Source organism: Tenrec ecaudatus, chromosome 9, assembly GCF_050624435.1.
Source record: "Tenrec ecaudatus isolate mTenEca1 chromosome 9, mTenEca1.hap1, whole genome shotgun sequence".
Taxonomy (NCBI): domain Eukaryota; kingdom Metazoa; phylum Chordata; class Mammalia; order Afrosoricida; family Tenrecidae; genus Tenrec; species Tenrec ecaudatus.
The window spans coordinates 91,511,614-91,523,763 of NC_134538.1; the positions used below are offsets into that span (position 1 = coordinate 91,511,614).

At 40.1% G+C, this 12,150-nt stretch overlaps 1 protein-coding gene across 3 annotated transcripts in view; it reads right to left on the reverse strand.

The window, feature by feature from the left end:
• The window catches only part of BZW2 (basic leucine zipper and W2 domains 2), a 66,630-nt gene that overhangs the window by 955 nt on the left and 53,525 nt on the right, over positions 1-12,150 (reverse strand). For all 3 annotated transcript variants that reach the window (XM_075558339.1, XM_075558341.1, XM_075558340.1), the window contains 3 exons: positions 11,988-12,134; positions 10,876-11,014; positions 212-334 (listed from right to left, as the gene is read on the reverse strand). In XM_075558339.1, the coding sequence (XP_075414454.1) occupies positions 212-334; positions 10,876-11,014; positions 11,988-12,134 (409 nt within the window). The remainder of the gene's footprint in view (positions 1-211; positions 335-10,875; positions 11,015-11,987; positions 12,135-12,150) is intronic.

Sequence of the window (12,150 nt, forward strand, 5' to 3'; positions counted from 1 at the left end):
TCCCTTCCCCTTTATTGATAATGTCTCCTCTTTGTCCTTCATAGGGGGGAAGAATTTAAGGCTTATTTATTTTTTTCTCATGATGCAAAACATGTCGTTACTTTGAGCTCAGACAGGGGCTGCCTATAGAGAAATGCTGGACAGAAAAGTCCCCTCCAACAGGTAGCACAGTAAGAAATGATCTGCAAGGTGACTGCCCTGTGGTCCACACCTTCTTCTGCGTTTTGTAGCCACTCAACAAATTTCTTCATCTGGTCAAGAAAAACGCTTTTGCCTTTGGCCACGTGTGCTTCTTTGTACCATTTCAATATCGCTTCTTCACTCAGGACATCGGCTAAAATTGGAGATGAAATATTTCAAAATTAATACATAATTTATAGTTAAATTCTCCTTATTATCAAAGGTGCTAATATAAAAGACATTCACATCTGGAACTTCAAAACAGGAACAATCAATTCCATGCAGCCCACTGCTGTATTTTAGTGTGTAGCTCAGTAAACGGAGTTTGGTGACGAAGATAGTGCTAGAAATCTCACCAAGCACCATATCATGTAAGCCTCTAGCTTCACAATGGAGACTTGCTAATTCGGTGGTAGAGAATGGGTCATTTTGTAAATTTGCAAGTGAATCAGTAATTCCAGGATTCAGAACCCTTAGTGTTGAACAAACCATATCTTGATTAAATAGAATTCTCAAATGATTGGTTTTTAAGAGATTTTCTTTTTTAAGAGAAAAGGTGAAAAAAGTTGATAGTTCTAAGCGATAAATATAGTTTCCTGGTTGTCCTGTGGGACCAAGAGTTTTGCCAGCTAGAGTTCTATACCTCTCTCTATCTACTGGAAATCCAACAGCACACTATCTTGACTCACAGTACAACGTTTTCCTTGTACTATATTAAGGTCAAAGCTGACACGCAATAGACTTTCTACAGGTTCAAAAAGAGAGAAATCTGTTAACGCAAACTCTAAATTCAACTATTGTTCCTAAATACTCTCAATTAAAATTTGAATATTACAAATAGGAAAGGGAATATGAAAATAAGTGAGATATCAAAGATTATATATATATAAAAATATTCTGCAATGCCTGCCCACTATTACAAACACTGACAAATCCATGAGAAAATTCATAAAACTGGGGTAATATAGTACTGTCTTTTTTTGTATTATAAATTAGGTGGGAGGGGGGGTTATATTCCAGAGGATCAACTTTATATTGAACAGTTTCAACTCTCCAACAAACCACCAATATTATTTCTCTTCTTCTGGAGGTTTTCTGATTTCTCTTCTCCTGGTGGGTCACTCTCCTATTTCATCCACATCATCACCCATCAGCATTCTACTACGCCCCTTCCTTCCCTTGACAACCTCCAAAATCTGTTCCCTTCGGTATGAAAGTTTTTATCTTGTTGTGTTTGACCCTCTTTTTCATCGTGATCGCATGTAATAGTTGTCCTTTTGTGATTGGCTCAGTCCACTCGGCATAAGGTTCTCTTGATCTAGGCAGGCCAGGAGGTGCTTTGTGGCTCCATCACTGTTTGGAGCTATGCATAATCTCCTACTGTGTGCGCCCCGAGCTTCTTTGTTCATTCTTCCACTGACAGCCATTAGGTTGCTTCCACCTTCTTGCTTTTGTGAACAGTGCGGCACCGCGCATTGTCTGTTTATGTGGTGACTCTTGTTTCTATAGGATCGATACTGACTAGGAAAATTGCTGGATTATATGGAAATTTTATTGCAGTGGTTGTACATATCTTTACAATCTCACCCGTAATGAGTATGAGGGTTCCAATTTTCTGCAGCCTTTCTAGCACGATATACATATATAATTTATATCATTTTCAGTAGTTTCCATATAAACAGCACTGACCTCTTCCTAACCAAAACCATGTTTTCTTTTCTTACTTGAAAAAAATAACTGATTCTTGGAAAAGGATCCTACATTAAATGGAGCAGGTAGAATTGACTAAAACTTGACATGCCTGATTTTAGAAAATATAAGAAAGTTTGTTTAATTTTTATCATCAAGTACACCGCATTTTGCAAAATAAAGAGGAGACCCCGATGTATTTGCTTACAAGGTCTGCACACTAAAGTTAGACTCAAGAACGAGTACTTTAGGATTATTCTTAACTTCTGTATTTTGTTTTTTCCTCTTTTCAGTTCCTCATTCTCTGCTCAAAGTGAGGAGAGACCTTATCAGCTTTTTGTTATCAAAGGCCACCTTTCACAAAGGAGGCGAGGGCGGGTGTGTGGCCTTCAGCCTGAGATAAGTGAGATATCAGGAAACAGCCTGGGTGAGTGTGCAAGCCACAGACAGGAATGTTTTCACAATGCGAATTACCTGAAACAGGGATTTTAAAAGCACCTTTACATAATTTCCAAATGATCTATTTATAAATTAGACATTTCTATCCCTGGGATATATAGAGCTGTGATTCAATAATCAACAATTCCCACACTGCTTCTCTCATGCCCTGATCTAAGTAAGACAGCTTTGAGCCCATAGAACTGACATGTAGATTTATAATGTGTATAAATTAATATGCACACACTATCGAATTCTTATTATAAAACAATAAGAATCTGAGAAACGTGCCACCCATTTTGAGTGGGATTTCCATTTTTCTCCGTTCCGCAGTGGGCTGGGCAGTGCCCAGGGCACTCTGCAAAGCTGCTTAATGCTAGTTTCGCTCTTTGAATCTGCGACTCTCCTTGTGAAGGTGGAGAGCTCATTTCTGAGTTTTATTGCCCCAAGGAGGTGGAAAGAGGCTGCCACGCAATTACTGAAATGCCTGTCAACTAGAGTCCTTGGGAAAAAGGGCACTGACTGACAGGGAGAGTCCTTCAAATGCACTGTCGACAGACGGTTACGGACTGCCACGCACCTGCAAAGTTGGATTCTTCATACTTAAGAATCCGGGGTGGTAATAAATACCCAACGCATTAATGAGATCACATTTCTGGTGTCCGGAAATAAATATTTCTAGTTTCTACCACTGCACTTCAGCATGTCCTTAGATTAGAATATGTAACCAACACCAAGATCTGTGGTCAAACATTTATGTCCCAAGACTCTCCTTTTCTTCATTTCACTTCTTCTCATCCATTGTATTAAAAATAAAAATTAAATTCTCAATGTGTAGAGTTCTGATTTAAAATCTCACCAAGAAGGGCTCAAAAACAATAGACTGTAAACGGAATTTGAAAATTGCAAAGCTTTAGATAATGTATGTATTTCAGTGTATGGCTATATCACTTGGAACTTAGGGAATTGAGTGTTTTTATTAGAAATACCCCATAAAGAAGAAAGACAAAAATAATGTATCCCAATTATGTGAGAAAAATAAGGTCAAAAGGACACTCCTTTCTTTTTAGAAGATGAATAAGAAGCTCGTGTTACAGTTTTTTTTTCATACGGGCCAGAAATATGATTCAGAATCAACATAATGGTGGTGAGTTTTGTTTCTGTTACACAAGACACACCCAACCAGGCTCTAAATATTAATTCAGAAAGTGATCTTCACGGTGATGGACACTTTGCTTCCATTATTAAAAAACAGTGTATCTAATTTTATTATTTTTACTGCATTGTCATTTAAATAAAAGTTGCAAAAATTCTCTCCACAGTGGTATTCACTTAAATAATTAAGTTTGTTGAAAGGACACGTTTATCCTTCTCACGGTCGTCAAGTTGATGACGACTCATCCTTAAGCTACAGAAATGGGAGGGAGGTGAAGCAGAGGAAAGTGGTCCAGGAGCAATGGTTTCCACTATACTTATTTTGTTTTCATCATCTTATTGTGGTAAGATGCATAGGCCCCAACTTTTGAAGTTATTTGAGTTATGATGAGTTGCACCTAGAATATTCTGCTTGTGGAGGAAGTGGTAGTGTACATATGTTAGCAATATGAACCAAGGTAGTTAGTTTATTGTGCCAACCTGGCCGATAAGTGCATGTGGGTTAATTAAAGGGAGGAGGGATAAATGGTTCAGTGAGCCTCCCTTTTTCAGTTCTCAGGTCTCTGGCTTTCAACCAGGTGCAGCTGACTTAGTCAGTTCCCTGCTTTAGCTTGCAAGGCTCACTTCTGAAAGACATCCCTAAGAAGCCACATGGACCTAACCTGATGCAGCCCTGGGTGCTGGAGCAGCCGCGTGGAGACCCCTGCCAGTGCTAGATGCTTACACGTTCCGGTAGTTGGCATCATTGCATGTTTTGTGAGATGGAGGAGGACTTTGTGGATTAGTGCTGGACATAGGGAAAGTGTTACAAAGCAGCCTTGAGGAAGATGTTCCCAATTAGAGCAGCCAGTCCAGTCCACAGAGATAACCACATGGCCAGCCCCACTATGAGATATGACACCCCTCACTGACCCATCGCCCTACAGGGGACTACTCCAGAGACACAGTGTGGGAATTGCGCCCGATCCGATACCGCCACATCGAGGCAAAACACTAAGGGGGTGCAACAAAACAGCAAGGGAATGGAGTGGCGAGGTCCCCAGGAAATGCTGAAGGTGGACTTCAGTGCCAGGGCATGGTGCCCTAACAGACTGGACTGGAAAACACTCCTAAAGACCAACAAACAATCCTTGAACTAACTACAAAAAAAAAAGAAGAAGAAGAAGAAAGTGTTACAAAGCCAAGATGTCACGTTGAGGACTAAGGTGCTCACCCAAACCAGAGTATTTTAACTGCATCACATACAAAAGAAAGCTAGGCAAGGAATAAAGAAGAAGGAAGAACTGACAGTTTTGAATTATGGTGTTGGTGAATACTTGGTATATTGTAGACTGCTGAAAGAAGGCATAAATCTGTCTTGGAAGAAGTCTATCCAGAACGTTCCTCAGAAGCAAGAATGCCGAGATGTTGCCTCTTATATGTTGGGCATGTTTTCAGAAGGGACTAATCCCTGGAGAAGGACATAAGGCTCAGTAGAGAGTCACCTAAAAAGAGGAAGACCCGCATCATTGTGAGCACAGGGCTGCACCACTGGGCTCAAACACGATCATCACGATGCGGGCACAGGACTGGGAAATACTTCGTTCTGGGTCCCCGTGAGCGGGAACCGAAGGGATCACAAGCAACAGCTAACACAACCGCAGTGTACAGTAGGCTAGTGGTATGATGTTCAGCTATCCATTTGTAGATATTTAAAGATTGGATTTCTAAAGAGACTCTGATCAAATAAAGCAGTTGCAATTAAAAAACAACCAAACAGCTCACGGCAAAGTGCTCAGCATGTGACATTAAAATCTCCACTTTGACCATCACATCACCACGGTGTACAGACATTATCATAACTCATTTCAAAAGATTCCATCCCATCAAGTGGAAACTCAGTACTCAACTAGGAATAACCCTCTTTCCCCGCCCCGGGACACTAATAAACTCTGTCTCTATGCATTTGCCTATTTTAAATATTTAAGTGAAATTATAAAATATTTGCCCATTACACTTTTAAACACCTATTTTAAGGAATAAGACATTCCTTAAAATAAGCAAGAGATCAACACCATTATGTAAAAGATGCAAACAAAATGCTATCTGATACTTGTGAAATTTTTTTACTTCTGAAATTTTTATATATAAAGGGAATTAACAAGTATAAGGTTAAATATTTTTATAATATACATATTACAAATCTATCATAATATTTTAAAAGTATAAGGTTAAATATTTTAAATAATATACATAGTATGAATCTGTCATAATATTGATTGCCCTAGAACTTTTTGAAGACCCCCTATTTCACATATTACTAAAATCCACAGGTTTATGAATGGATTTGTGAATGGCATCCAATATCCTCTTGACCAGTGATTTGGGACTACTGTGAATTTTGAGAGGCCTTCAAAGTGTTTGTGGGGAATGGAATTAAGAGAGAAAAAGAAAAATATATATATAATTTATTTTTCAATATATATTCCATCGAATTCAAGATACTTTTATAAGCCATCTTTAAAGAACTGTGGATCCTGGGAATTTAACTATATCAATACCATCTTTTTTTTTGTTTGTTTAATATCATTAACAAGAAAAATGGGCACCTTCTAAAGATGTTTTCTTAAGGTTAGAAAACAACAATGAGGCCAGAGAGAGGCAAATCAAGACTGTAAGGTGCCTACTGTTTGCCCGTGCACACTCCCACAAAGTCCTCTTGTTTGATGAGAGCAGTGAGCAGGAGCCTATGGTGGTAGAGGAGGACTCTCTGGTGAAGTCTTCACAGGTTGCTTTTACTTCCCCAAATTATTCTCGTAATACGTAGATAATGTAGTGCTTTGGCCCTCCAGAAAATGAACAGGTAAAGGACCTCGCACATCTCAGCCACTGCTGTCGTGCCCTCTGTTCGTGAGCCACCTGGTTTTGCTTTGAGTGGACAGCTATCTCTCGGGAGCCATTGCTCGGCTCGTGCCTTTTCTTCAGGATTGTACCAGGAACGCCAGGTTTCCTATCTTGGTACAATTCTTCCCAAATGCCCCAGGACCTTGTTTCCATTTCTTTAAAATTTCCACGGAGGGCTTTACACTTGCCTGTAGGGGACAGGCTGTGGGTACCTGTTTAAGAGGTATGCACCGAGCAGAACGCGTGCTCCCCTTCAAACTGATGTCTTACTTTCTTTCTGCCTCTTAGAACTAGTTCAGATATATTACAAGTTAGTATAAGCTCATTTTGGTATACATAAAAATAAAAGACAATATGTATGTCCTTTTTCCTCCTCCAAAATATGCATCCTTCATTAACTTTTTGAAGACCCCTAGGATTGTATATGTTACTGTAATGCACAGAACTTGTGAATGGCATCCCATAGCCTTTAGACAAGTGAGTTGGGACTGACAGCGATAGCACCGCCTGGCATGGCAGCTTGTTAGAAATGCAAAATCTCAGGACCATTCCCAGACCTGCTCAATCAGAATCTCTGGGGAGTTTCCTAGTTTTAACAAGCTCTCCGGTTGATCTCATGCAAACTGAAGTTCCAAAAGCAGTGCATTAAAATGCACACTGCTCATCAAATCGTTCTCCCTGGAGAAGTCCATCCCGCTTGGGAAAGTGGAGGGCAAGCAAAGGAAGAGAGGCCGTCCACAGGAAGGACTGACACAGAGGCTGCGTCAGTGGGCTCGGGCACAGCCACACTTGTGAGGCAGCAGCCAAAGGAGCGTGAGCGTTTCCTTCTGTTGTGCACAGGGTCGCTATGGGCTGAGCTCACTCGATGGAGCTGAACAACATCAAGTCTTCCCAGGCTTATTAACTGCAGAACAAGAATACCCAAGTCCTTAGAAACACACACAACCATGTTTCCCACCGCAAAAAAATGTGTGTTGGACAAAATAAGGTGAAGGTAAAAGCCAGCATTGAAAAAGAAAGAAAGATAAAGAAAGAAAAGAAGGTAAACATAGTAATGACCTTCGTAGTGGCATGGAACACCGTCCCATGGGGATTTCATATTCTCAAGAGAAAACAAGTAATTATTTCTTCCAGAAAAACAGAGCACTTACAATTCTGTGGAAAAAACTTTCATCCAAATAAATATTAAGAGTTAAAACCTTAGTGGAGGGAGGGGGAAAATGAGGAGCTGCTCTCAAGGGCTCAAGCAGAAAGCAAATGTTTTGAGAATGATGATGGCAACAAATGTGTTTGACACAATGAATGCATGTATGGATTGTGATACAAGTTGTACGAGCCCCCAATAAAATGAATGATTTAAAATTTTTTTTAAAAAACCTTAGTAGTGTACGTTAGATTCCCATTTAAAAAATTCATTTCCAATATTTATTCAACCCCCCCAAACTGTTGTTAATACGTACTTTTCCAGTTTCCTCAAGCCTGCTCATAACTTGAAACAGGCCTTGCTAATTTTGCATTATTTAAAACGGATTACCCAGTTATCAATAACGTAAGGATACACTGATGTTTAAACAACAACAACAAAAAACCAACAAACCCAACTTCCTATAGCCTATTCCTGGGTATTTAATAATTTCAAGTCGGTGTCCCTGGCATTTGAGCTGACAAATAGTAAATACAAATCCGCCGCAGCGAGTTTTGTGCCCTGCCCATGGTAATAATAAGCACAAAAGAGAAGGAGGCTGGAATGAACGGTCAGAACGAGAATTTGAGAAGGATTATGATATTTCATATGCCACATTTTACCAATAAATGGGATTTATTTCCTTTTGGGTAAACTCCTCATAATGACAGTGAGTACTACCCAAAATGAGTTTCAAATAACTATGTCTCAAAGCTAAGTTCCTGAAGAAGGTTTGTTGAAAAACAAAAATAAAAAACAAAAACAGTTTGGTTGGTATATTTACTAAAGTAAAATGTGTATTTGCCCACTAGTTTGTTGTGAATAAAGTTGACAATCCACAATTACCCAGCAAATGTGGCCCTTGTTCCACAGGTCTCTCTACCACCTTACAAATGGAGCCAGTGCCGGCTAATGTGGGTAGAATGGCCACTGGCTTTCCACCTTATTCTCATTTTTCACTCCTGGGTACCCTCTGCACCCTGGCAATACAACCTTTAGGTTTGGTTCTGATCACTCACTTTTGGTATCATTTGGCAAGTCCTAAAGGACAAGGAGCCCCGGTTGTATAGTGAGTTACACACTGGGCTGCTAACCACAAGGTCAGCAGTTTCAAACCACCAGTTGCTCCATGGGAGAAAGATGAAAGATGAGTCTTTCTACTCTCTTAACGATTTAGTCTCAGAAACCCACAGGCATAGTTCTACCCTGGCCTAGAAGGTCACTCTAAGCTGGGATCAATTCAATGGCAGTGAGTTTGAGTTTTAAGACATTGAAGTCTCATGACCATTCCCAAGAAAACCTAATTCAAATTTAGCCAAAGGAAAAAAATTATTATATTCAAGTAGGACTTAGAAGCTATTATATCTTCCCACTAATATAAACATTAGTTCTAAGTACTTCATACCCTGAAAATGTAAATACTATTCAAAACTTGTGTACAGGATTGATCACTAAAAACAAAATAGTACATAAGCAAATGTGTTGAAGAGAAGGCATGGTGCCTGGCTATCAAAAGATATAGCATCTGGGGTCTTAAAGGCCTGAAGTTAAACAAGCAGCCATCTAGCAGGGAAGCAAGCAAGTCACATGAAGAAGCACACCAGCCTGTGTGATCATGAGGTATCAACGAGATCAGTTATCAAAAGATCCAAAACAAACAACTGTATCCATGGGAACGAGGGAGGTTGGAGTGGAGACCCAAAGCCCATCTGAAGACAACTGGACATCTCCTCACAGAAGGGTTATTAAGGAAGGCATAAGTCAACCAAAGTGTAGTATAGCAATAATGAATCACACATCATTCCTCTGGTTCCTGAATGCTTCCTCCCCGCCGCCCCCCACCCCCCCAACGGTGATCTAGTTCTACCTTACAATTCTTGCTAGACTGGAGGACACACTGGTACAGATAAGAGCTCTCAACACATGGAATTCAGGACAGACAAACCCCTCAGGAACAGTAGTGAGAACAGCGCTATCATGGGGGAGGGGGAGAAAGGGTTGGATATATAGGCGCCGCCACCACCACCCTCCTGAAGGGGACAAATAACAGAAATGCGGGTGAAGGGAGACAACGGAGAGTGTAAGAAGCTAAATGATAATAACAATATATAATGGATCAAGGATTCATGAGAGTGTGGGGGGGGGGTAGGGGGAAAAGCCCTTATACCGAGGGCTTTTGGAAATGATGGCAACATGTGTACAAATATGCTTGATACATTTGATATATGGACTGTTTTGAGAACTGTAAGAAAAGTGGGTGAAAGGAGACGTCGGACAGTGTAAGACATGAAAAGTAATAATAATTTATAGATTATCAAGGATTCGTGCAGGACAGAAGGTGGGGAGGGAGGTAAAAACTGAAGAGCTGATACCAAGGGCTCAAGTAGAAGGCAAATGTTTTGAGAATGATGATGGCAACAAATGTACAAATGTGGCCCCAATAAAATGATTTGAAAAAATAAAGTAACCTCTCTGACATTGGGGAAGAGCTTAAACATAAACATAAAACAACAACAAACTTGTGGGCAGTATTAATATGTATGAAGAATCCAGAAAGTCAATGCAAATCCCTTGAGATGTTATTAGACATTTTAAAAAGAACTAAAAATTAATAATATAGATGTTTACATCCCACAGTTTTATTCAAAATATATAAACTTAAAAACACATATAAGGGAAATAAAATTCTTTTTGCATGCTTCATCATTTTCATAAACACAACTATCATTAATATATACTTTAGTTTGTCTGATATCATGCTGTTTACCTTCAAATAAGCTAACTCATAGATGTTCAAAATGTACCACCCCCATGTGCTCCTCTCTCCCTTCGCAGAACTACACAAACCTAGGACAAAAACCAGCCGAGCTACAAGCTGATAGCATACACCTATTGAAAGCAGTGGTAGTTGCCATGGCAACATATTCTTCACAAATGCAATGAAAGGAGAGTACATGTGAAAACCTAAAAATAGCCATTTTCTTGGAAAAACAGAAAAAGGCTGGGTCAAGCATAAATATCAAGTAAAAAGGTTAATTATTTCAGTAAAACTCAATTTTATGATACGTGAAAAGGTCTGAGCATACATTTATAGGATTTTGATCACCATCATTATAAAAAAATCTCTACAATTCAAAATCAGACTCAATTATTTTACATAATTAGAATGGCACCTGAAGACATATTTATTTGGTGTTTTCTGCCCTCTCTATGTGACATGGCTTCCTCAAATTTGCAAAGATTAACATCTTTTCTAGTCCCCCAATAGTACCCTCTGCATCACCCCCTGCTTGGCTTCCAAAGCGCTTCAACGAGACATAGAAAAACAGTGGGGGAACAAGGTATACCTTTATAAAAGAGAACCACGATCTTTTGGAAGGCTTTCATAAAGTGGATGTTGTCGTAACAGTATTCTTGAACCTTCTGGAGGAGAATCAGCTCCGATTGACCTTGAGAGCTGAAGACAGCCAGCAGCGGAGCATATTGCTAGAAAAGAATTGGAACAGGGCTTTAACACCACGCTGCGTGTGGAGGGAAGCGAACACGACCGTAGGTTTGATGATAAAACATTCACTATTGAGATCATCTTCTTATTATTGCGCCTACTAAAAATCAATTCTTTCTATCTGGCGTCTTAACAGGTTTCTCTTGCAACCACTAAAGAGAGATTGTGACGCTCTCGAAGACGGACGCTGTCTGCCAGTCCAGTGGGCACTGTGGAAACGAGACAGGAGTGGAGTCACGTTGCTGTGGGTCTGTGGCGTCGGCGGGGTGTGACTTCCACACATCAGCCTCAGGCTTTTCTTCCTTTGCTCCCGTTGTCCCAAAGTTTCCCACACATGGCTGCCTACCGGTTGTCTTCCAAGACTTGCTCAGTTCAAACCTTACCTCTCCCCTCGGAGCATTCCCTGATCAATGTTACCTGCACAGTTCAGTCGCTACTCTAGTCTTACAAACACTGCAAGCTGTTTATTCCAACTCGTCTTGACTCTCCAATTCAAGAGTACACTCTGAAGGATCCAAGTCATCCCTTTGTTTCAACAGAGGGACATGCGAAAATTCATAAAAGCTAAACACTAGACTTCCATGCGGAAAAAATATATACCTTTTACACAATCGTTTGATTTTTTCCACTGTTCAGATATTTTTCTAATCCTAATGTCAACTTTTGTTTCACTTAAAAAAAAGATCAGTAAGCATCATTTTCATAGAGAGCAAAAGGATGGATTACGTTTTCTATCACCTTTAAGGCTGTTTAAGACTCTTCTGTAGGTTTTCTGAGATAGTTTTTAAAACAAGAATGTATCTCTAGAGAGTTCAGAGGCTTTCACATCTGAAATATTTTGAGTGGTGGCAAATTTGAAAAGAAAAAATGCACGAAATAGAACTTTGGCCAGAGTGTGTGGGGGGGCTGGAGCAGGAAGCCATTTCTCCGGCCCTTCAGAGCTGGTCCTCTTACCTTCAGGTGCTTCAGGGCTTGCTCCGCAACAAGCTCCTCCTTCTTGTTCCACTCAACAGCATTCATTACGCAGGTCCAAAGGAGTCCGATCACTGCTGTTTCCGGAAGGTCATTCCTCTTCATTTCCTCTTTGATATAGAGCACCACCTAATCGTTAGGGAAA